Source organism: Tetrahymena thermophila (assembly GCF_000189635.1).
Source record: "Tetrahymena thermophila SB210 genomic scaffold scf_8254545, whole genome shotgun sequence".
Classification (NCBI taxonomy): domain Eukaryota; phylum Ciliophora; class Oligohymenophorea; order Hymenostomatida; family Tetrahymenidae; genus Tetrahymena; species Tetrahymena thermophila.
Window position 1 is genome coordinate 410,271 of NW_002476317.1, and position 27,251 is coordinate 437,521.

The 27,251-nt window shown below is 24.0% G+C and overlaps 1 protein-coding gene across 1 annotated transcript; it reads right to left on the reverse strand. All coding sequences in view use genetic code 6, as the record gives it.

Annotated features, from left to right (window-relative positions):
- Nucleotides 1–344: 344 nt before the first annotated feature.
- Nucleotides 345–26,332, reverse strand: TTHERM_00149510 (dynein heavy chain family protein; the record flags this gene model as incomplete). The annotated part of the gene is made up of 56 exons (XM_001021586.2): nt 345–861; nt 920–984; nt 1,037–1,273; nt 1,327–2,005; nt 2,207–4,149; nt 4,252–4,652; nt 4,723–4,985; nt 5,043–5,327; nt 5,391–6,084; nt 6,178–6,583; nt 6,666–7,510; nt 7,564–7,714; nt 7,767–8,412; nt 8,647–9,143; nt 9,196–9,558; nt 9,628–9,717; nt 9,798–9,940; nt 9,995–10,304; nt 10,364–12,706; nt 12,760–13,130; nt 13,186–13,533; nt 13,584–13,789; nt 13,852–14,241; nt 14,372–14,593; nt 14,649–15,223; nt 15,487–15,898; nt 15,948–16,089; nt 16,150–16,266; nt 16,330–16,933; nt 16,991–17,758; nt 17,816–18,002; nt 18,056–18,429; nt 18,486–18,638; nt 18,698–19,163; nt 19,247–19,401; nt 19,458–19,601; nt 19,667–19,930; nt 19,990–20,125; nt 20,182–20,423; nt 20,474–20,884; nt 20,943–21,130; nt 21,201–21,354; nt 21,409–21,613; nt 21,678–21,777; nt 21,834–21,960; nt 22,010–22,174; nt 22,234–22,275; nt 22,335–22,536; nt 22,592–22,695; nt 22,762–22,823; nt 22,879–22,978; nt 23,059–24,477; nt 24,544–25,129; nt 25,214–25,503; nt 25,630–26,130; nt 26,207–26,332. 56 exons carry the CDS (start codon nt 26,330–26,332, stop codon nt 345–347), a joined length of 21,936 nt encoding a protein of 7,311 aa, XP_001021586.2.
- Between the last annotated feature and the right edge of the window lie 919 nt (nt 26,333–27,251).

Here is a 27,251-nt window from a genome sequence, read left to right on the forward strand (position 1 = left end):
ATTCTTTAAATAAAAAATCTAATTTAAAAATTAATCTAAATTATTTTATTTATTTACAAATTTTTTTTATAAATTAACTAAAACAAAAATCATACTTTAAAAATTCAAATATTAAAGTTAATATTTTTACATTAAATTTTATGTTTGAAAATTTAAATTACTTTTTGGCTTGTGATTTTTTATTTTTTAAAATTTGTTCATAAATAGGTAAGGAAGTAGATGAATAAATTGTATTAGCTTTACATATAAATGTTAATTATTAAATTAAGATTTGCTTTTATATTATTTAAGATATATTACTAATTGAAATTAAATATTAAAATACAATTAATTATTACACATATTCAAAATGTCTATTTTTATGCGAAAAGAGTTGTTCCCTTCAATTCCCAAAAGTCTTATGGCTTACGTGAGTTGAGATATAAATAGTATTTCGTCTGCATGTAAGAATATGAAGAAGAAGTGCAGGGATTTTTGAAAGGTATTTTGATTACAAAATTATATTTTGATTAAGAATAAATATCATTAAATTTGAGCTCCTTTGGTGCTAATCTATTGAAATTTTATTAGGCTTGCTTATAGCTACTAAAATCGTCTTTATTTGTGTTATCGACTTTTTATTGTTCATTTCCTTTTGTTGGGCTTATTGAATTTTAAGCTCTTTACTTACCTTTTACATTTTTTTTCTATTAAATGCTGCCTCTCTTTTCTCCTTATATACCTTAAGACATAGCATTTGTCAAGGAGTTAATATTATTTTACTCTAACTTTGAAGTTTCAGCATTTATTTAAGTTCCATCGTAATTATAAAGATCTATAGGATGTAATTGCTAGAACAAAAATTCATTTTCCATATCATATCTATTTAATAATTAATTAATTAAAATAAGAAAAAATATTTTGTTTTATGAGTTTTTACCTTAAGACTTGAGTACCTGGATCATTAAGCTCGATAGCTATAGATTATTCATAGTTGATTGATATCTTTTTTTATAGAAATTAATATTAATTACAATATCATATAACAAATTTTTACATTTTTGTATATTTCTTATCTACTTGACAATTTTCTTTCTATTTTTAGTAAATAAACAGGAAATTCACTTTAGAACTGCCTTATTTCTTCTTCAATTAAAGATAAATTATCTTTGTGAACTGCGCCATTAGTTAAATATAAACCTTTGATATAGAATCCATGTTCAGGCTAAACATTTTTTTATACTTCAGCATATGTAGTCTTTTGGAGAACAAATTTCAATTAATGAATATCAACCTGTTTTATTATAAGTTAATTAGATTCATGTAAAAATTAAAAAATAAATATACATTATTTGCTTCTGCATAGTTATATAAATAAGACCCTAAGAAAGTATGGGAATCAACTAATCTATCAAGCTAAATTACAGTAGGAATTTATAAGTTAGGTCCTCTTTCCACTAAAATTTAAATATACTAAATTTTTTAAAAGAGCTAAGAAAGGTAGTTAGCCAAATTTCTTTAGAAAATTTTAAAGCTAAGCTTTCTCCAAGTTTCAGGAATGGTATTTTACTATATATCATATATTAACTGTTTCAAGTAGTTTCTTTATCCTAATGGTTATAAATCGAATTGGTTGCTAATGTAGTCTAGAACATTTCTAATGTCAGTCTTCATTTGCATTATTAATCTAAACAAAATAATACATTCGTTTAAAATAGTTGTTTTAAAAGTATTCTTTTCAACATCTTCGATAATATCAACATCATCTGAGCTCTATTCATCTGAACTTGTCTCACTAGAATTACTTGAGTTCTCACTTGATTTTTCTTTGTCACTTTCTTCCTATAATACAACATCTCTATGAATTCCTCCTAGATCTCCGAATTTCAAACTACTTTCTCTTCTGCTGCTTATAATCTTTTAGTTTTCTTATTATTTCATATATTTTTTTTATTCTTCCTAAAAAATATGAGCTGACGTAGACTCTCTTCTTGATTATCTAATTTTCTCACTAAATGATGATTTCCTAAATTAATTTTATTTATTTAATTTAAATTAACCATTAAAATACAAAAATCATTCTTAATTTGAAGATTTTTGATTTATCAAAAATATAGAAAAATAAATAGAAAATTAAGTTCATTTTAAAACAATATTTTTTAATATTTTTAATTATTCATATTAATTACAAAAAAATATCTTAAAAAAGTTAAAAAACAACTCTTACCCTCCAAATAAACTTCCCATCGCAGGTGATTAGCTCATTTAGGTGATTTATCGATTCTAGGTAGATTGAGGAGAAAAACTTAATTACAAAGAACTTCTCTTTGGAGACTAAAGAAGCTCTGAGTTTTTCCTTAGATTTGGAGATAAAGCAAAAGCATATTGGAGATTCTTATTTTACTTAGATCTAAAAATGACTAAATCTCCTTAATTTTCTAAATCTTTTTAAGTAGTCACCCACTGTTTAATAAATTCAGGATATTCCTCTGGCTGTTTGTAAGAGAATTTAACATTTTAATGATATTTTAAAAATTTAATATTTTTAAGATGGAATTCATAGTTAAGATTCTTCAAAAGTAGTTCTAAAGTCGATTTAATGTCTTTATATTTTTCATGAGAACTCATGATATTTCTGTAGTATACTTTAAAGAAACTCTTTTATTAATGTGATATCTTTTTTATTAACTCTTCCAACTAATCAAATTCGTAATTTTATGAAAAATTGTAAGAAACACTTTTTTGCAATGGTGCAAAATTCAATTCCTCATTATTTTCTAAGTGTGGTAAAAGCTCAGGAATTGGAGGAGACTAAGGACTTAATAATTCTTTTGATTCATTTCCACTTCCAAATAATAATCCTAATGAAGGATTTTTTGTAAAGAGTTTAAGTTACTAGTTTTTTACACTCCTTCTATTTTCTTAAATTTATTAGGATGTCATTTATTATTACAAACTCAGTAATTTTTATGAAGAGTTCTCAACTACCAAATTAGCGATTGAGGGTTTTCTGAAGATTTCATTTGAAGAAATATCAAATACTTTTTCACTATCATACTTATTAAGGTTAGCATCTGTTTACTTGCTTAAATTAAACTAATTCTAAAATTTATTTTATAGAGTTTTAGATTTTTGGATATTAGCCTGTCCTGAGTTGTTTGAACGAGGAATAGGTGATAAAATACCTGAATTAAATTATATTTCACCAGAAGCTCTAGTTTTTTATTATTTTTTGAAATTGATATCTTTCAAAATAGTATCTTTTTAAATATCATTGAATTATTAGATTTTCTTAATTTTTTCTAAATACTTAAGGCTTTTTACTAAAGGATTAGACAACCATTCATCTTCTATTAAATTTATCTTACGAATAAATTATTTTGATTTAGCATAATCTTAAACCAGAGAACTGTTAAAGCTAGAGAAAAATAAATCTAAGGGGTCAGATTTTGTTGGGAACTACAGAGCTAATATTTTGGTGATTCCTTCCTCCACATAGTCAAAAACTCCTGTATTAAAATCATATAAAAGATATGATTAATCCTTTACAATCAGCTTTACAGTGCCTTCCATATTACTGAATACAAAGTGAAGCATCATGTTAATATAGTATGGATTGTTGTAGCCATATATCATCTTAAAATAGTTTTCTAAGAAAGCCTTAGAATTAGTGGGATAGTATTATAAAATGTTAAATACTGACTGGATTTCTTGTTAAAAATCTAAATCTGTTTCAAATATTTCACGAGGATTTTGATCTAGTTAAGAATCGTAGCTCTTTAAAATAGTGTTAGTCAATTCTCTTTTTCTTCCTAAACAATTATGCAAAAAGGCTAAACTAAATTTGAACTTATTTTGAAATCTATTAAAGATGGTTTTGTAATTTTCCTTTTCATGAGTAATTGGGTCAATATGGATATGACGAGAAGAATAAGTATGAGAGATTGCTTTCTTATCAGCATAGTCTATCAGACTAAATATATTCAAATATTTAGGACTAAGTGAAGTGATTTACTGAGCAACAGAAAGTGAGGATTAATTATTAAAAAAGCCATCATCAATTGTTTCTATAAATGGATAAGGAATTAATCCTTATCTAATATTATGCTTTCTCATCATTTGAACAACATTGCTATATATCATATTTTTCTTGATAGTTATTTCTTTTTCCTTTTTTAAGTAATATTTTTAATTAGAAAATTGAATCAACAATCAAATTAGTAAGCATAAAATTTATTTTTTTTAAAATTCAAATTTTATATAAAATTTTACAATCTTGGTGATGTATTAGTCTGCTTCTTTACCCTGCTTCGTCTTTGTATTTTAAACTTTTGGCTGTTCTGAATTGTATCTGTAATCATGAATACTCCTAAAATAGTATCTCTGCATTGATTATTGGACATTTTTAGGTGTAGTATAATAAATTTTCCAACAAGTTTGATAGTATGCTAATAAAATTTCGCTATTTTTGTTAAAGTCGAAAGGTTTAAATTAAAAAGGAGAGTTTTGTCGACTTAAAGTTGATGAGTGTGTTATCCAAACTCTAAAAGAATTTGTAGTTGTGCTAGCTTCTAGTTCTTAATCGAGAGATTTTAGTAAATATTTGAGATCATTTGTTTCCATTTGCTCAATTTCCTCCAGTAATATCCATCTTCCAGCACCTGCAGCTTAGTCTATATTTTGATTAATAGTTTTATTTTATAATTTTTAGTTAAATCAATCAATAGAAATAAATTAAATTACTGATTTAATCAATGATACTTTTTATAGATGTGTACCCTAAAGCTATTCTAAGCAGTTAATTTTCATGGTTTTAAATAGATTAAAGTAGCTCTAATTTTTCATATATTCTGTTTTAAACTTGATCATGAAGTAAAATAGTTGGTCTTCTTTACCAATCTTATTCGCAATGATTTTCTAAGCTGAAAGGAGCTTGATCATAATCTATATAACTTCTCAATATTTTCTGGCTAATGTATTCTGCTACTTAAGGCAAAAAGTCTGGTCTGTTGTTGTGATAATATTATAAATGTTAAAATAAGTTTTTTATGATTTTTTATTACCTGAAATGCTTAAAAATAAAAAGCAATTAAAGATTAGAGCAGTTTTAAAGTATTTCTTTTGGTAAAAAAGGAATGTATTTTATTGAATTAAAGCTGTAGTTTTGATATAATTTTTATTTTTTTTATTCTTAATTATCATCTTCATCTTCTTCTATGTCATCCTCATCTTCCTAAATGTCTTCTCCTTAGTTCTATTAATTTTCTTATTTTATTTCTTCATTTATCTCTTTCAAAATTTCATCTTTAATTTCATACTCTGATAGACTTTTCTAAAAGAATTCAATCCTAAGAAATAAAAGAAAGGAATGTGATTAATTTTAGATAGATTTTAAAAATAAATGAAAATACCATTAATCTGGCTAATCAACTAAGCTATTGACTGCTATCTTAATTCCGTTCTTGGCCTAAAAGCTATTGTAAGACTCTATAAATTTTTCAATAAGCTCTTTACCCATTAAATGAATTAACTTTTTAGAAACTTTTTCCATTATAACTTAGGGTTAAATATTTTTAAAATTAAATTCGCTTTTAGGTTTAATAGAGTCGCCCATTTGAACTCTTGCAGTTAATTTTTAAACAGAGTTATTCATAATTGATTTTGAGGTTTTGAATGGACTATTATACTTTTTGGTATCATTTTCTATTACTTCATCTTCATCTATTTATGTTGGAGAATTTAATTCCTATCTATCAAAGAATTTTTTAAATAAAGGATTATATTCATTTTATTTAGAAGGAGAAGAATCATATGAGCTTTTATAAAACGATTCATCTCTTGAATTTTGGCGACTAACTAATGAAAAATTATTGCTTTGTGACCTTTAAGAATTATGAGGACTCTCACTTATACTTTGAGTGCTTGCACGCCCTCTTTATTCTATTTCTTATTTTTCTTTTTCAATGTATTATTATTTTAAAATTTTCTCTTTTAAACCAAGTATTTTTGCTACTGGAGAATAACCACCTCTAGAAAAAGAATTTTCTTTGCTATCAACAAGTAGCTCCTTTCTTTCAACAAACTTCTCAAGAAGACTTTATTTTTCTATTATATTTAAAAAAATATAAATTATTAATGATGAAATTTTATTTAAGTTATAAAATATCTGTTTGATGGTTAAATGTATTTGTTAATTACCTTAAATATAGCATTAAAGGGGAGCAATAATATAGTTAGGTATTTTGTAAAAGTTTATAATCTTAGAATTTAGTTTATTATAATTATTTTTATCCATTTAGTATTATTGTTTCAAAGATATTTTGTTGTTTTTTTCTGCATGTTGTCTCCTATTTTTTGCTGTTTTATTTTATTCATCTTATAAAATCATTTCTAATAAATTCTCATCATTATTTTCAGCTTATGAGCTTAACTTAGGAATTTGCCAGTTCAAAAATAGCCTCCATTCTTTTTCAGAAAAACTCTTTGTTCCTCTAGAATACATCATGCTGAGATAAAAACTGAATAGAAGGCGATGGTCATCAGCTAAACTTGAATATAAAAGATAGAATACCGTTTCACAGAACTTTTTGATGAATGTTTTTTTCTAAAATAATAAATGAATAAATTAATAAATAGAAATTTACATAAGTTTAAAATTTATTAAATTTTAACAAATAATCTTTTACAATTTTTGATGGCTGGGATGAATAAGAAGAGGGAGTTACATTTAATTATTTGCACCTCACACAAGCTTGTTAGACAATCATAAAAAAGAAAATATCAGAGAAAGAATAGACTTTACCCAACGCTTTTTCTAAATTGATGTAATTGAGTTTAATTGCATAAAGAAAATCTAAAATTTCTTATAAGCATCCATTCTAAAGAGTTATTTCATCTAATTAGAAATAATTTTAAGCAATAAATCCAATTGTGTTTTCTCTTTCTCTTTGTTTTTAAGTTTAAACTTGCAGTATTTTTCTTTTCTTTTACAAATTTTTAGCAAAACTTTTTTAAGTTTTCAATTGTCTTTTTTATTCCTTTTGGGTCGTCTATTCATTTTATTTAAGTTTGTTAAAGTCAACAATAATTTATAGATTCTTTATTGTTTCAGCGCCTATTGTCATACTTCTTCTAATACTAGTAGCTGAGACTTAAGGTAATAAATTTGCTTATTTCTGTTGATTATCATTGTTACTATTTTATTAATTTGTTTGAGTACCTTCTATATTCTAAGCTGATTGCAAATCTAATGCTTGTATTGTTCTACTTTTCTTGATTATTTATGAACCTTTTTCATTTTGATCCTATCCTTAATCTTCTTAAGCTACTTACTCTTAGTTAATTTCCATATTAATTAAATCATTTATTTTTTTATCTTACTCTTGAGTCTTTAGTTCTTGCTATTCTTCATCAGCATCTTATTCTAACTCAATTTTTTCAATTAAATTATTTTTATTACCTTGGTTGTCTCCTACCTATACGAGTTCTTTTATTATTCTTTTAGGAGAGCTTACATCTTCATCACTATGTCCTATTATTACAAAATAAAAAATTAACTTTGTTTTATTTATTTATATTATATACCTCTGTTAATAATTGGTGCATTTAATTAATCGCTCTACTAAGAACCAATATATTTTTTAATTTACTCTGAGTTATCGATTAACATCCTCATAAATTCTGTATCCTCGCAAGTAGTACACTTCTCTAAGCCAATAGAAATTTAGCTGAATAACTAGTTAAAAAAAAATTTTTTTAATGTATTTAGTAAATAAAAAAATAACTACTTTTGACATATTATCTCTCTTACTGGTGTAGTGATCTATTTTCATTTAAACTTAGTTTTATTTTGCTTCAAAATTTAAATTATTAACAGCATGGTCAAACATGGCTTATTTCCATTAAATTTCGTCTTCTACTTCACATTACAGTAGAATTATTTTTGTAAAGATAGAGTGTGAAAATGAAAAATTAATATTGGTAGTGATCAGCATAAGCCTAAAATTTTTATTTACTGTAATTTCTTTGCCATTAAACAAGAGAGGTTGTTATCGAGTTAATTCATTAAAATCAAACAACGCTTAGTTATGCCACTGCATCTCATAATTTAGTAAGCTCTGGTTAGGGTCAATATTTTATTTTTACCAAATTTATTCACCTTCGCTATTCTGTATCATAAATCTTAATAATTTCATCATTCTCTTGTATTTCCATTCAATAATTGGCATAATTTGTTGTATTGTTTTCTCATCAATATTTCTCATTAGCAAGAAACCTCCTTCCTAAAGAGCTTTTTCTATATTTTAATATGATTCCTTTTCAATAAGTGTATTGCTCTCTACGACTATAGTTTTCTCGTATTTTTTCTTAAAATATTACTAGTAAAGTCCAGTTTTATCATTAACCCAAAAGTAATAATACAAATCATTTTCACTTTAATTATTAAAAAAAATTATTAAAAAAAATTATAAATTATTAGTTTTATATAAGTTAAATATATTGTGTGAAATTTTAGATAAAACTCAAAAAAAAAGCTAATTTTATTATTTTTATTTTATAAATGATAAACAGAAACTTAAATTAAATTTTAACTCAAAAAAAATTAATAAACTAAATTTTAAAATTTTTAATAAAATGAAATTTAAAATTAAAAAAAAAATGAGTTACTATAAGAAATCTGTAATGGTAATCTTGTCTACGAGATCTTAATTAAGAGGTATTTAGTATGAGAAAATTTAGAAATAGTATAATGGATTATAGAGAGCATTAAATAACTTTGTATTTTTTAAATGCTAGCTCTTTTAGAGGCAATCTTGAATAAGCTCTTAAAATTTATTCAAGAAATAGAAAGGGTATTTAAAGAGAAAAGTAACTTATAAAGCTAATTGTATTGATATTTCTTAAAGATACGAATTATTAATTAATTGGCAACTTTCTTCATTAACTAAGTGCTTAAATTACATTTTAAACTTTTCTAAATGGTTGTTAAATTATTGCTATCCATCCTTCTTTTAAACTATATGAACCATTAGATTTCTTTGCTCTTTTTTCATTTTTTCTATCAAAGTAGGATGATCCTTTATTATCTAACGAGGTTTAATAAAATTTTATTCAATTTGACATTTTTCTCTTTCTGCTTTAAGCTGTCTCAAATTTTCTTTTTGCTTTAAATAAATTAGGTTAATAAATTTGATTAAATTTTAATTTAAATATTACTTCTGTTGAGCTAGTTTGAAGGTTTCTCACTTCTAAAGTTAATCTGTACATTTCAATAATAAAATCTATATACTTCAATATTTCTCTTTGGTGAATATTTAAATTTCCAGTCAGAGATATCATATGTCCATGATCTACAGATCCTCCTTCTTTATTTAAGCACTTAAAAAGATCAAAAGTGTTACTTTTAATGTGTTCATCCTTAAAAGTAGTAATTATATTTTTGAATTCATCACTGTCTGAAATAATTTATTAGAATTTTTCTCTATAAAGATCAATATTATTGAAGTTATTAGAGTTTTTATTAACTTCGTCTATACTATCAACAATATCATCTGCAAGCTGCTGCATATTTATGTTGTACTTATTTAATATAACAAATATATATTTAGTTTAGTTTAAAATATTTTTAAAAATAATAAAGTAATTTACTCTATCTGGAATATTTCTATGGAGACCAATCAAAAATATAAGAATGTAAACAGTCATTTATTTGATTTGTACAAATTAAGTAGGCTTAATCTTTTTATTAATATGATATAATTTTATTATTAATTTAATATTTTTAAATAAATAAATAAATAAATAAATAGATAACTTACTTCATCATTCCAGCTATTTTTGCTTATTTTAGAAATTTTGTAAGCTGTTTCATTCATCTAAGATTAAATCGCTTTGAATTAATTTTCTATTTGAGTACATTTTGCGATAAGGTCCTACAAATTTTTTTCTTTGGAGTTATAGCCTATTTTTTATTAATTATTTGTTAAATATTGCAAATAAATAAAATATTTTATACTCTCCTCTAAATTTTTAAGCTCTTAAAATTTCTCTTCTGCCTCTTTTAATTCTCTGAGATGCTACTTCTTTGTTTCTTTAATTTTTACAAACTCTTATTCAGCATTTTCTATTTCAATCCTAAATTCTATGGACTTCTTCTCCATTTCTTGAATAATTTTGAAAAATCCTCCCTTTCTTCTTAGCTTTTCTATTTTAAGCCTAATTTAATTGTAAACAACACTTCTTGTTATATAAAATAGACTGTATGTTTCTTCATATGTTCTTTAGAAATTTTATTTTGAATAATCTTCAAATATTTTTTATACTTCCTATTTATTTTTTAAAAATCAATCAAAATTAAAAAACTTTGAAAAAAATATTTTTTTACCAGCTCTTTTGAATACGCTTACATTACCATAGCTTTGTGCTTGGAATTAATAAAATCAGGAATGTACTTAAACATTTCTTCAAAAAGCATATTTTGAATTTGATTAGATTCATCGTCAGAAAGTGGAATGTAATAAATATTTAATTTTGTGAATTACTAAAACATATGATTAAATTCATTTTATAAGCATTCTAAGGTGTTGTCCTATCTTACTTGGAGATCATAATGTAAAATAAAACGCAATTGAGTTTTAAGTCTTAAACTAAATATATAATTTAGGATGTAATTATTGAAACGAGGATACTTAGTTTTCATGTTCCATTTTTGCATTAAAAATTCTAATTACTAAGTTGTAAATAAAGATTAAACTTCTCCTCCTTCTACTATGTGATTAATGATATCGTAAATGTTACTTATTGACTCAAGTCTAAGTTTTTATGCATTTTTTTAATTTTTATTTAGATCTTCTGTTTCATCGAGCTAATTTTCTTAAATTTTTTCATCTAATACAAGTAAATTGCTTGATAATTTAATATAAATGATAATCATCTAATTTTCTTCGATAAATAGATTTTGGATTGCAGAAAATAGGCAATTTTAGAATCTCTATTAAGTTTTATTTGCGCTTTCTTCATTTTGAATTGTAAATTCAAATGCATTGAAATTCAACAAAGAACAACTATAATACACAAGATGCTCTGTTATACGTTATGAAAGAGTGGATTTCAAATAGATATTTTGAGAACTAGATTATAGTAAGTGGATTAACTTAATAGCGTGAGTTAGGAAACAATTAATATTGACTTCTTGTATTAAAACAAAATCTAGTAAATCTCCTCCTCTCCAGGTGTATATTTACATATTACTTCTTTCTGTTGACTATAAAGGATCTTAATTAACAGTATTATTCTTTAAATTTTAGATCTCTTCCATTTGTTATGTACTAAATTTGAATACATCTTTTTTATTTTTTTTCTTTGCAGATACCAAAGGATTTTACAAAATGTTTATACTAGATGATGCATAATTAACTATACCTACCTAATTACTGTTATTTTAGGATAATGAAAATTAACTTTTATCTTTTATAGAATCTTAACTTTATAACTTCGCGATATTTGTATTTAAGAAACTATCTGAGCGTTTGGCTTTATGAATTCCCTTCTTAAGCTACTTTTGTTAAAAGTCATCAAACATTTTGTTAAGATCAATCTACCTTTTATTATTTATTCCTTCAATACTCTATGCTTAGTTTGTATCAAAGCAAAATTATAATAGCTTTTAAACTAAAAACAGAAGTATTTTTTTTCTCCTTTTATCATTTAAATAAATGAAATCAAGCTCTTCAAATAAATTCATTTCCAAATTAGCCAATTTAGCTGTGCTTTTTATTCCTAAAGCACCTTCATTTAAATCTTTTGTCTTTTACTTGGAAATTTATTGATTAAGATCAGTTAGTAATTTATTCTTATGTATAAGTGATAAATTAAAGAAAAGAATATCCTGTCTTTATTTTAAAATTTATTTCCATAAATCAACTGATACACTGCCTCTCTATTTTTTTTAGCTCTTAATCGTCCTTTGAGTTTTTAAGTTATTTTCAGCTTACTATGCTAAAAGTAATTCTTATACAACTTGGCTTGTTAATTCTATCGTAAATTAATCTGGTAGAGTAGAGAAGAAACTGAACATAAATTCTACATTTTAGAGCTTTTAAAGGATCTCATCTGTTTTTTGCAAAGAAGTAATACCTTAAATCTAGTTTGAATTGCCTATATACTACAACTTTTACGCATTAGTAACATCTCTACTAATTTAGTAATGTTAACTACCTGTTTTTTTTTCTTGCTAAATGAATCTTCTTTCTTCTATTTTAGCTTATTTCTAAGCCTCTAATTAAACCTACTGCTATTTAAATTAAAGAATGTTTAAATCAGTATTTTCTTGATTCTAATGAGTTGTAGGTAGAAGCTTAGCGCTTTTCAATGCTAACTAAGTAATTAAAGTAGCACTGTAGTCATACAAATCACTTAAAGACTCATCTTCTACTTCCTTTGAGTTAACACTTGATTCTTCTTATTTACTTTCATCTAATACATGAATTGAATAGTCACCCTTATTATTATTTTTTTTGTCTTCATACGCTATTTTAAATTTTGAAGATTGCTTTTCTAAACCTGAATTAGAAACAAAGTAAGATTCTTAATCCAACAGTTTCTTGTTAGGAGAATTTATCTTTTGTTACTGTTGTTCCTTTTAATTTTCTAATATATCTTAAGAATATTAATCATCCACCTTGAACTCAATTTAAGGAAGGTCTAACATGCCTAAAAACCATTCAATCTACATATAAAAATAATATAATCAATTAAATTAAATTAAATTTAAAATTATACCTTTTTGTCAGATGAAAAATTAAAGTTCTTTCTAATTTCATCAATTTAATTTAAGTTTAAGATTTTAAATTTTTTGTTAATTATATTTTTATTTTTCCTCTAATTAGGGTTTTTGTTTTTGCTTTATTAATTCTATGACTGTGCATTATCGTTATCAGAATATTTTGAAAGTTCAGCGTTCTGTGACATTTCAGAAGAATCAGAATCTTCATCTTCTTCTTCATCATCATCATCATCGCTTTATTCTTCATCTTCTTCTTAGAGTTTTTCTTCCAAACTTTAATTATTTTCTATACGACTATTCTATTTATCTACTGCTTCTGAAATAGTTTTGAGAGATATTTGATCTATTTCCTTTACCTAATTTTTTACTTAAAAAAATATACAAAAATAAAATTAGATAGATTTCTTTCATAAATTTTATACATTTTTCAAGACTGCCCATATTCGGATAAGGCTGATGGATAAACTCAGAAGAGTAGAATTAATTAATTAAAAATACTAATGATTTAATTAAATTTTCGTAATTGATTGCTTTTGTACTTTTGTCATAAAATTAAAAGGAATTTAGATTTTTAACAATTTCTAATCCTTTTCTTATTGATAAATTTGCATTAAATTAGCATGAAATTTTCTTAAATTCGCTTCTGTATTTGTCATTCAATAAACCAATTAATGAGCAAAAGTCCTAAATGATGCCTGTAACTTTTTTATTTGCCTTCATGCCAGGATGGTTAATAGAATTATTGTGAAGCTAGAAGATGCTGATTATATCTAATAATTTATAATTTTTAACAAACTTTTTAAAAAATAAAATTAGTTACCATTCTTTTCTAAATCTGGTACTTTTAAAGAAGAAATTTTTTCGAAAAGTACAGTGTTAATTGAAGGTTGAATAGAGTTTATATCAAAGTATGAAAAAACAGCTAATAGTGTTATCATACTAAAATTAATAAACTTAAACTTATTATTACTAAACCATCCATCATGCTACACAAGAGACCTGATTGCACCTATAGGTGAAATTCCACTAAATGTTTATTTAAGAAAAAAAAAAATTAAGTTAATTTTTTAATTGATTTGTTTATTTACTCTTTGGATAAATTAAGGTCATCAATAAAGATTAGACTGATGGTTTAGTGAATTGAAGTGAGATGATTACTATTTTTCCAAACTAAATTTTTTTCAATTCTTCTTTAAAAGCTGCTTATTGTGGTACCTCTTGAAATCGAGTTATTAATGCAGCTAAAAGAATGATGCTCTAAGAGATTTTTAAGCTTATTTTTGATTATTGATGTGATACCATTAGATTACTAGGCTAATAAAATATAAGGCTTACAGTATGCAGAAAAATACTGTATAAAGAATTTTGTGATTTTGGACGCTCTTGTTTCTATAAAAAGAATATTTTCTGGAATATAAACCTCCCTTTTTTCTTATGTCAGCTTTGTGTTGACTATACTAATTGCTAAGGGGTTTAATCTTTATTTAAAAAAAATAAATTAACAATAAATATAAATAAATATTTTTTTATGATGATCTTATTAGATATTTATGTTTTGAATTGAATTGACATATAAATACGAAAGAAATGGTATGAATAAATGCATACCTAACAATTTCTCTGTTATTTAAATTGTTTGATTCAAAAGATCCACTTATTTCACTGCATTCTTCAAGATAAAAATTCCTCCATTTAATCCACTTTTGTTTATGAATATCAAAAATATAATCAAATATGTTAACATCCTTTTCTTTAAGCAATATTCTTAAATCAATAGCAAATGGATATGATTCATTTGTATATTTAACGTTCGTGTATTCAGACCTAAACCTATTTTGTCATTTAATGAATATAATTATATAAATTTTTTTTTGAAAATGTTTACCTGCAATATCTTTCAATTTACTCATTTAAAAATTCTATATAAGTTTATTGATAAGAATCTTTTATTTAATTAGCTAAAGACCAAGTCATACAAAAGACAAATGCAGATTCAAAAGAAGAAATCAGTCGAGACTCTGTATCTAGTAAAATATTATTATAAATTATCTCATTGTTGCTCGAGTCAACATAGTTCTTTCCATTTTTTTAAGCATTTTTATTCTTAGATCCTTTCTATTTTTCACTATCAGCATCGCTATTACTTTCACTATCACTACTTCTTTCTTCATCACTCTCTTCTTCAATGAATGGTTCATTTGAATTATTTTAGTTAGTTTAAGTAAATTATGGAGCAATATTTCCACTACCTCTATCTAAACGAGAAGAGAGAGCTGTTGTTAAACTTGAAGTTATATGATTCTTGCGCTCTCTTCTTAAATTATTAGAAGGGAGATTCATACCTTCAGCTTCATACTCTCCTATTGCTATTTCAAATTTACGTATTTCGTTTAAAAATATCTCTAAATAATCTAAAAAGCATTTTAGTTCGCTCTTTTGGTTTCTCTTAAAAATCAAATGCTATTTTAAATTTAATTAAATATTAATTATAATTTTTTTTATTTTGAAATAATTCTCTTAAGAAATATTTTATGGATTAATTGGGTAGGTGTTGTTAGCTTGGATTTTTAAAAAAATTGAAAAAATTAGATTTTATATTTGCAAGAAAAAAAATTTTTAATTAAAAAATCAATTTATGAATCCCTATTAAAGTGATAGTTATATTTCTAATTAAATGGTATTCAATTAATTTTTATTTTAAATTATAGAATAATATTTATTACTGAAGAAGGAATGCTCTCAATCATTTAAAAGAATGGCTCCAAGAAATATACAAACATTGATTTGACTATTGTGTGGAATTTAGAAAAAAAGTTATTCTATTGAACTTTTCTCAAATACCAACTGGTGTATTCATCACTTAACTTAACCATTTGATTAGAAAAGAAGAACATCATGTATTTGTTAAAAGAAGAAGGTGATATATTTTGTAGCTTCTCTAAAGAAAAAACAACTGTAGCAGCAGAAGGTACTCTTAGGAAGTCACCATCACCTAAGCTAAATTATTTGTTTTCAAATCCATCTAATAATTCCTCTATAGTATGATTTTGAGGTATCTAGTTCATACATTCAGCACATCCATCTACAACAATCCAATCATTTTGTGATCTTTCAACTACTTTTTTCTTTGTGTTTCTATTATTTTTATTTTTTAAAACTAATTTTAACAATAAATTAATTTTACTTCAGCTTTTCAGTTATAGTATTAGCAATATAAGTACTAAATATAGTCTATTTTCCAAGCATGGTATCAATTATTTCTGAATTTTCATTGTTTTAGATCTTCATTGTATCAATTAATAAATTTAAGAATCCTTTTTTCTTTTCTGAATAAAAAGTTTTAATGGTAAGTATTTCTATATTTTGAAAATTAATTAATTAATTACACTTAAATAAAATAGATCCTTAAATATCGTCATCTACATCAAATTCTTTTTTAGAAGATAACAACGTTTCTCTTTCAACGCTGTCAACATTTAAAAAATTGACATTGAAGTTTATTTCTATTATTTATAAAATAAAGTTAGGATGTAAGAATAATAAATAAATAAAAAACTAAAGATAACCTTTTGAAACTGACACCAAGAAACTCAGAAATTATATAAATAGATTCTTTTTTGAAGAGTGAGGACCATAAATAATCAAAGGAACATTTTTTAAGATCAAAGGGAGTATAATTCCGGCTTGTTCTGAGAATTAAGATTAAAATGGATACTTATGAAAGTCAAAGAATTAATTCATTTATTCATTGTATTATTTTACGAACTCTACATACTCAACACTTTGAAGAGAATTCATTTCCATAAATAGCTTATTAAAAATATTTTTCATATAGTTAAAAGCTCCTGATGGCATTATTCCTTTGAAGTAATTTTCAATAGCAGATTTGAGAGCTGTTTTATGGGTGTATGGGGTCTATTATTTGCGTGTTTCTTACATGTAAAATAGAGCATTTCTAAGTATAACTAAAATTGATTTTAAACTTATCAATCTTTATTACTTTTCACTTCTTTAATGGATAATTTATTAGAAATCAATGTAAGTCAATTTCTTTGAGTAAGAAAATTGCTAATTGTTTGTTACTGTACAAATAAATTCAAAAAAGAAAACAAGTTTTTGAGATTTTTCATGAACTTCTTCTTTATCAAACCCTATTATAAGCAAGTAGTTCTATTTTTAAAATAAAATCTATTAATATTTTATTATTTAATTAAAATATTTAATTACCTTTATAATTTCATTCGAGTCAGGTTTTAAAAATGTTATAATTCTGAAAGATTCTTGCACACTTTTTGGCATTGTCTAAAATGATATATCTGATGGTTACGGAAGAATATTCATAGTACCAAACAATCCAAAATATTAACTCACATCTACACACTTGGAATAGTATGATAATTATGAAGTTCCCATTGAAATGGTCTTACGAATCTAAAAAGATATGTTTGCAATTAAAGATAGAGTAGCTGAAGGCAGATTTTCAAAATTGGTAACATTAACCCAATAGTTACAGGATGCTGAATTCAAAAGTATTTATTCTACTATTGCAAGAGACTAGTTTTAGAAGTTACATTCGAAAATAGATCTTCCAAGAATAGCTGCTAAGCTATTGATAATAGACTTTTTACCACTGCTTGGAGAACCTCTTAATATGCAACTAAAATTACTAGATATAGTGACAACTGCTTGGTGAATAACTCTTAGTGTATTTTCTGTAAATATAAAGTTATTCATTGTAGGAACAAGCTCAAAAGAATAAGGAATTTTGTGGAAAAAGCAGTTCAAAGTAATTTATAAATCTTAAGGTCTTTTTTTAATGCTATTTATATAATCTGATTTAAAGGCTATCAATGGCATGTTAGAATTATTTATTTCAATTTCTTAATTTTGCTAATTTTATACTTATTGTATTTGCACCACCTAATTTGATTTTTTTGTATTAGTTGTAAAATGCCCTTCTTCTAATTTTTTTTCTGCTTCTTCTTCATCGTATTTCTTTTTTTTAAGAATAAGAATTGTGGTTAATATTTTAAGGGAAAAATTTAGTTTTACTTGCTGAAGAGATTCTTAAATTGTTTTTCTAGACGACTGTATCATTTATGAAACATCTCCTTCATCGATAGGAATTTGAAGGGTAAATTTAGGTAGAATCAAATACTCAAAGCTATTTAAAGAAAAGGTTACTTATTTGATAGCTCTTTAGAGTATGTCTAGATGTTGTTAAATTTATATTATTGCCCTAAATTAAAAAATTTCATAAGTTAGAAAAAAAATTTTCTAAAAAGAATTTACTAAGTAAATTGAATTGATTGAGTTGTCGATAAGCCAACCTTGATGACTGTCTGATAATAAGAAATAAGATCATCAAAATTCAACTTAAGGTGATCATAAAAGCGCTTTATATCTTAATATTTTTATTCTAATGATAGTAACATGGTAAGGTCATGCATAAATAGTATATCGTTAATAAGATAGAATGATTAAAAGATAATATATTTTTTTATTAAAAAGTTATTCCATATTTTCCAATAATTATAATTTTTTGAAGCAACAGGTTTAAGATGCTACATGATTTAGAACCTAAGGTACTTTTTCATTTCACTTTCTATTAAATTCACCATACCCAAATTTGGAGGTTTTTCCATATACTTGAGAACATATGGTATCTGTTAAATAACATAAAAATATTTTTAAAATTGAAAAAAAAATTCAAATATTTTACAGGAAAGGATAATTCTATCACTTCATCGTAATGGTTAATTATTTTATTTATTTCCCAGACATTCTCGTTACCACTCTAAGGATCATCACTTAAAGGTTAGCATTAGAATTCTTTGACTCCAGGAAAAAGTAAACTTATTTTATTTAAAAATTCCTATTTTATTATTAAAAGAACACTATTAAATATTTCTTTTATTTAGTTAAATAAATTACTTAAGGCATAAAAAGAGATTGAGAGATTTCAAAAATAAGTTCATCTGAAACAAAAGCATATCTTGGATGGGTTTGTCTGACTGCATTAACTATATGGTAGACTTGGCTTTAAATCTTTTCACAGGTTAAGTAAATTTGCATAAATATTTCAAATATTTCTGATTAATTCTTGCTGTCAGGGTTATCTAAAGAAAACAAATTCATAAAATAACTCATTCCTCTTTTTGTTATTTCTTCTGTATGCTTTTTAAATTCAGAAACAACCTTACGAAATAAAATTTCAATTCCTTTATACTTTTATTCGCTTTCTTTAAATCTAAAGATTGGGGCAAATTTTACTATGTAATCTTATATTTTAGCAATTATTTTTAACACTTTCCTTGTATGCTTAACAAAGTGTTTTATCTTTTTAAGTTTTTCTAAATAATCATTTTTCTAATAAGCTTTGTTTCTAAGCAATTCCTATCTAAATATTTAAAAATTAATCAATATTTTATTTTAGAATCAGTTATTCAATCAATCAATCAGTCAATTTAATTTATTATTTACACTTTGAATTCTTCGTTTCTTAAACGATCTATGATTTATCTGATATCAATAATAACTAAAGTGGAAAAGTAGTTGTGTAATTAAAATTTTAAATTAGAAAACTCCTATTCAATATAGCTGACACTTTGCTAACTCTTGAATTCATCTTTAGCTTCCTATATTTAGGTATGTATATTTTGAAGTCAATGTAAATTATTAAATTTTTTTTTACAACTGCGATGACTTTGATGCTTTAGATATAATCTAACACTCCGTCAGAAATGAGATTATATAGGTTAAAATTAGTTTAATCATCCATTCTCTTCATTTTTTTTCTCTTTTCTTCATCTTTATCGTAAATGAAGTCAAATATTTGCTATTTTTATAAAAATTTAATTTTGCTATTTTATTAAATTCATTAATCTTTTGATTAAATTATACATGCCAGTGTTGAACTTTAAATGATTCATCTTTCACTTAGACTAGAAGTTCATATACAGATTAAAAGTCTGTGATTTCTTGACTAATAGCTTCTATAAGAGGAAGTATATCAGGATTTTCTTATTAAAAGAAAGGTTCTACTTCTCTAAGTACTTTATTTCCTCTTTCTAAAGTGTAGGATATATCCCTGATATCTGTGATTTGTAAGCACTATGCATTTTAGCTTGAGTTTATTAATGGTTTGAATAACCAAATCTGTTTTTTCTATTCATTAGTTAAGTTATTATTACTAATGATATATTTATCGTATAAATTTTAATTACTGTTGTCCAATCTTAGGTGTATTACCATATCTTCTCATAATTTTCAAAATCTTCTGTCAATTTTTCTATATCTATTTCAGAATCAAATCCTAAACCTAAATTAATTCCATCTTATTGAAGCTATCTCACTTATTGTCTATGTTAATTTTATTATTCGAACTCTTAGATTAACTAATAAAAAAATTTGTTTACCTTAATTGATAGAGGAGTGTTATGACCGCCTCACAATCTCTTGATTATTATTCTACTAAACTAAAACTACTAATCTTCCTAATTTATTCTACTTTTTCTTTTACTTCTTCTATTTTTTTCTTAACTTTCTCTTTTTCTTCTAAGTGCATTTAAATAAATTTGGGATGTTCTTTTTCTTGTTTTTCATCTTTTTTGTTCTTTAAATCAACAACTTCTCTATGAATCAATTCAGCCCCTATAATCTAAAATATTTTTTAAGTGTAAGACTATACTAAATGATTTTTAAAAATACTTTAACAAGATCTTCTTGGCTTATGTCTATAAGGAGTAATTATTGTTTTTCAATAATATTTTAGCTGATATGAATTAGGTTTAACATATTATTAAAATCTGCAAATAGCTCCTCCCCCTACAAATATAAACTTAGTTTAATGTATTCCCTAACATCTTTTGGTTCATCTTACATTTTGGTTAAAATTTTTTCTCCTAAAGCCATGCAAGACTCAATACTTTTTTTAAATTTTTCCTTTAAAATTTTTTTAGAAAAAGCTATTTTTTATTTTATTTCTGTGATTAGCGTTTCTTTGAACTCTTTAGTGTCAATTAAAAATACTCCTATTGGCATTTCATCTAATAATCTATTTTTCAAAAAGCTTAGGTCACTTTCCATTTTATCAACTTCAGAAAATACTATTTCCAATTCCTTAAAATTAAAAGTATAAATTCATAAATATAAATTAAATATTTAAACTAAAATTTACATCAGTATCTACTCTCTTTTACAAATACCTTTCATATTTGTGAGAATAAAGAAAATAGAATTCAAATCTTTGCAATACAATAAAGAATGAATATAATCCATAAAATGAGTAGGTGAGAAATTCTTCTATATCGTCATTCAAAGAATTCAATTTTTCTTATATATCTGAGTAATTTATTAAATGATCCTCTAATATTATAAAACAATAATTGAGATTAACATTTTTAAATTTATTATAATAAATTTTTCATGAAATTACTCCTGTAATATATGTTTATTTTGCAAATCTAATCAAAAATATCCTTGATTAAAAGCTTAAACCTAGATTCAAACTCTGGTAAGCTAGGCTCATACACGATAGTAAAGCAGTTAAGATTAAACCAGCCCATTTTCTTTATAGTAATAGTTTTATCCTATTGATAATCAATTTTAAGTTAGCTACATTTGTTTAAATTTGTATTAATTACTTTTATAGATTCAAAATATGTGTTTGGGTCTATTTCTTCAAAGTTTCTACATGCTATTTCCTAAAATATGTCCTTCATGGTAGCATTTAGCTCCTCCAATTTCCAAAACTTTTCTCTTCCGTTATCTATCATATCTTCCATATTAGATAGATTTTACAGTCTTTTGAAATTTATTCTCTTAGTTATATTGTCTAACTGTTTTTTCCTATATAAATAAGCCAAGTATTTTAAAAATTTATTTTCTCTTAAAATAATTTTGAAAGTTATACTCAGCTGGTATTTTTTCATTTAAGAATTTGGCTTTGATCCTATAAATAGGTTTCAATATTTTTGAATCAATTTTCTCAAATCTTATGTGCGTTAATTTATCTATTATGTGTTTTATTGAATAAATAATTATTTAGAAACTCTTATTTATAACTTACCTGTCAAAAGAAGATTAACAATCTATCTATATAATTTATAAATAATGTTTGCTTCTTTGTAGAAAGGCCAGCACTCTTCCATTAATTACTAAACTTCATTATCTTACACAATCGAAGAATTATTTATCTATTTATAATTAAATTTTTTGTTAAACTGTATAAAATCTTAAGCTTACTAAAGATTAATTTCCAGATCCTAGTGAAAAAGAAGCTAAATTAAACTCTCTTAATGTGCTTCGTCTTGCTTTTACATGCTAAGTTATTAAAGTTTTAGACACATCTAATTCTTATTTGCTTGTGTTAAAAAATTATTAGGTTTGATGTAAAGACTCATTGCTTTTCTTTTTAAAATTTATAGTATTTAGTTTAGAGGAAAAAATATATCTAAATTTAAACTTACTTCTATTTTTTTAAACTTGACTGAGGGTGCTATAATTAATAACTAATATATTGAAAAATAGCTTTACAATTAATTGCCAAAATTCTGAAAAATATATTTACTTATTTGTAAACTTCATTAGATTCTCTTAAGAAACATTTCTTCTAACTCTCAAATTATTTTTTATAAATATGATCTATTTTTAATTCATGCTACAAAAACTCAAAAGGAATGATAGAAAAAAATAAGTTAATTTATTATCTAAACTCTTCTATTTGCTCTCTTATCATATCTATAAGATGAGACTGTACAACCTTAACAGTTCTTTTAATTAGAATAAAAACATATGTTTAAAATATTATTATCTAAATAGTCTTACAAATCTACAAAGCTTTAGTAGAACTAGTCAGTCCATAAAAAGTATTTCTTACTATCTTACTAGTTTTTCTTTTTATTGAGTGTTTGCATTTCGTATATCATAATCTTAGTTAAGATATTCAAATAGTAAGTAAATATATATACATTTAACAAAAAATTAATTAGTTTTACTTCAAACTTTTCTACATTTTTACTTAGGTTTGATATTTTCTGCTTAACAATACTATTCATTTCTATTTAAAATTATTTAAAAATTAATTTTAACTTAGCTTTTTAATTAAATTTTACAAGAAAGAGTAAATAATGATGGCAATTAATATGGAGACTTTATTTCTTTTATAAATTAGAATATGTTAACCGATCTAAGTTCCTATATTCTCTTTGCAATCTATTAAATTTAATTTATTTTTACAATCAAATTAGAAAACTTAAAAATAAATCATTAAAAGATGATTTTGAAAGACTTACATTTGGAACTATTCTTTTGAAGACAGTGTTATGATATTCATTAGAGAAATAGAAGTTTTGTAAAAGTTTTTCTTTCAAAAAAGGAAAGTAAGGATGTGGGATAGCGTAATGCTAAAAGAATATCTAAGCTTTTTCCAAATTTAATTTATTCTCTTTATCTTTTTAGTTTAATTTCTCAGATTAAGTGTATTTAAAAACATTGTGGTCATCCTATTTTGGAGTTTGTAATTCTTTTTCTTACACTTCAAGCTATCTTTTGATGTTAAATGTGTAAACCTCTTCTGTTAAAAATTCATAATCATTAAATTTAACTTGGCTGAGTATAGAGTCGATTTGGCTCATCTCTTCTTACTGAGTCTGTCTTAAGGATATAAATTCATTAGTATCTGGCGAGAGCAGATACTAAGATCTTTTGAAATTTATCTGACTAATACCATTTATAGATCCTGGTTAAGTTATGTTAGCTGATTTAAAGAATGTAAATTTATTACTTTATATAAAGAGAGATGAATTTCTCTTATTTTCCAAATTAATCTTAAACTAATCATTATTTTCTTCATTTTAATTTGTTTTTTCAAGATTTTAATTTGTGTCATTTTCTAATTACTTTTTTTGATCAGATTCATTTAAAACTTCTAAATTAGTTTATTTTTCTTAGTGGCCTTAAATATTTTGGAAGAATGCTGATTTTTTTTTATGACTATTTTGCTATTCATCTTAATTCGTTTTATCTATAGATTGGTCATCATGTTAAGTGCTGTTTAGTATATTCTTTTGACTATTGCTCTAAAGGGTCTTATGTAATTTAGATTTTTTTAGATTTTTATATTACTCCTTAATAATATTTTGAGTTTAATTCTAATTGTCATTTTCTAAAGGTAGGTATTCATCATGCTCTTTCTAATTCTCTAGGTGCAAGCTTTGAAAAGTCTTATGCTTTATCAAGGTGCTTTAGTCAGTCTTTTTTTTATTTTATACTTTTTATTCTTCTAACAATCTTTCTGGGTAGTTTTAACAATTCATAACAACATCATATAAAAGATTTTGTTTTTTTTTTAGTGATTGCTTTAATTCTGGAAAATATGCCTCAAAGAAATGGTCAAGAGAAGGCACAGTATTTATTTCACATGCAAACTTAATTACTTCGTACTTAAACATTTCAAGTATCTCTTCTACTACTCTTTTGTAGTTCATCCTCTTTAGCTTTCTAGAATTTTTAGAATTAAATACTTTATCAATAACATTTAGCAAAGTCTGTTTTGAATAGTAAATAGATTTATCTTAGCCTTTTTCTTCATTAACAAATATTTTCATGCCCATATAATACAAAAGTTACTCTCTTTTTTTTAAAGCCTCTTTATTTCTCTTATTCATCATCTCTTCATTTTCCCATTCATACATCAGATTTAATCTTGTTACCTTATTAAAAAAATATTAATTTGCTTAAAAATACTTAAATAAGGTTATTAATTTCCAAATACATACCTCTTTCATACGATCATTTGATATCCATTTAATTAAGAATCTTTTTGTAGTTGGATTATATTTAATGACTTAGCAATCCTTCCATACACTTTCTCCATCAGGCTTTACCCATCTAGAGTATGCTCTTATAGAGGATTCCTTGATTAATTAAAGAGGATCTGGATCTTAATTTAAATATGAGTCAAATAATTCAAGAGGTTGAATTTTATAATTTTGTAGATTTGGAATTTTTATAATTAAGAGTTCATCTCCTGTTTAATTAACTAAAATGCTTAAATCTTCATCTTGTAAAAAAGGGTTGTTGTTCATTGTTGTATCACCTTCTCTCTAATCTAAATACCCTATTGATGATCCAGCTATAGGATTAGATGGTCTCATATCTAATTCAGTTTAGAAAGAAAGAATTGGATTAATCATTGTATTATCTACTAAATTATCGGTTTTTTTCCCAATCATAGAGCTCTCATCTACAAAGATTTAATTGGCTGGAATTTGAGTTTAATTAATTACAGTTTAATTCATTTAAAACGTAGTATCTTTCTATTTAGATAAATTTATTGAATTGCAGCTACTTTTTCTTCCAAAACTGTTTATATAAAAACATAGGTTAATTTATTTTACTAAAAAATATACAAATGATTTTTTTTTTAAATATTAAAAAAATATTTACAATTTTTTGCTTTTAAATATTGGGTTTTTTTTAACCATAATACTTTAGTCTTAATCGAATTTAATATCTTCTTAAGAAGGAATTAAATGTTAGCTCTAGTTTAACTAATACTCATTAAGTTATTTATTATTCTGTTCAATTTAATGCAACAAGTTTTAAATTTAATGCTTTGATTGAATCTGCTAGGGAATATTTGAGTAAAACTCCTAATTTTAAATGACTGAAATAGAATTATTTTGATTTCCTATTGAATCATTCAGAAACTCAGTTGGTATAGTTTTCTTTGATTACTTTTTATTATATGTTTAAATATATACATAGTAATTTAATATTTATTAATCTTTGTAAATGCTTATTACTCATTAAATAAATAATAAACATTTTTAAATAGAAATTAAATGAATGAAGAATTTTACTATTTAAATTTTTGATACACTCATTAATTTAGAGGATTCTAGCTTTCCTTTTTATTCGCTTAATTGCAACTTACTTTCATTAATCCCAATTTTACCAATTTATTAAATAGAAGCATCTTAATTCTACTGCTTTAACATTTAAAGTTATTGTTATTGAAGCTGCAGTTCAGCTTTCTAAATGCCTTGCTTATTCATTTCTTTTAATTTTTCTTTATTTAATTTATATACTGGATCAGTCATTTATATCGTTATATCTTTAAATATTTATTAACTGGCGTACATCTATTAATTTGTATCTCTATATTTTTTTGTTCTGTTTAAATCAGTTCTCTAGGATTTAAAGTCAAAGGCTGATTTATTTGAACTTAAGGAAAGCTGTGTTCTTATTTCTTCAGGCTTTAGGTAAAAATCATCTGTATCAATATACATGCTTTAAGGTATTTTAAATGTAGACATAGTCCTTCGAACACCTCGTTAAAAATTCTTTTACTCTACATTTTACTATTTTAAAATTTATATATTAAGAAATAATATTCAAAATGATAACTAAAAATTAATATTTAATTCAGCTAATTACTTTAGAACTTCCTGAAACATTAGGAAATTTTTATCGCAACTGAACCATTTACTAAATGGTCCTGGATGCCTTAAATGGAAAATCAGCTAATATGAATTCTTTGCTATAATCCCTATTCTTATCCATAACTAAAGTAGACTGAATGAAAAAATATTATTTAAGGTTAATAATTAAATCTTGTAACACTTTTTTTTTAAATATTAAAAAATAAAAAAAAAAGAGATCTTTTCCCAAAATAATTTGCAAAGACTTTATAAGAAAATTGCAATAAAAATGGCATATTAGTGAAAATTTGTTTATAATCATATCTTAAATAATTATTTGAGAACATGATAGCATTTTATTGAAATTACAAATGGAATTTAAAAATATCTCTAAGAATAAAAATATTTGTTTTCAATTCAAAAATCAGTTTTAATAACCACAAGATTTTCATAAGCACATTATTCTTATCAAATTATTAAAATCAATATACTTACATTTAATATATATATTTTGTTAACATCGTCTCAACTTATATGATTACTTTTGAAATCATAATAAAATAACAACTATGAGTTTATAAACATTTTCTTATGTAACAATTTAAAAGCTAATTTAAAATTTTATTATATTATTTAATTCTTTTTTATAATTATTTATAAATTCTATAATTTTAAAATTTTATTTTTTTTAACAATTATTTTAATTTTACATTAATTCCTAAAAATATACGATATTACTAAATGATAATTACTTTTGTTATTATTTAGATTATATTTCTTATTTTCAAGCACCAATTAATTAAACAACTAAAAGAGAATTAGAGAGGTTAATAGATCATTTTGCTAAGGTCTATATAAAGATTTTTTTATATTAAATCCAACTGCTAATGATACCTAATTAGTATTTTTCAAAAAATATGTTATAATTATAAAACATATTATATATATACTAAAATATTTCAAGGCTGCAAATCTTTCTTTAGTTTTAAAAATAAAACTTTTTAACCCAATTTTCATAATTTTAAGGGAAATTTAAATAAATAATTTTCCTTGTATATAAG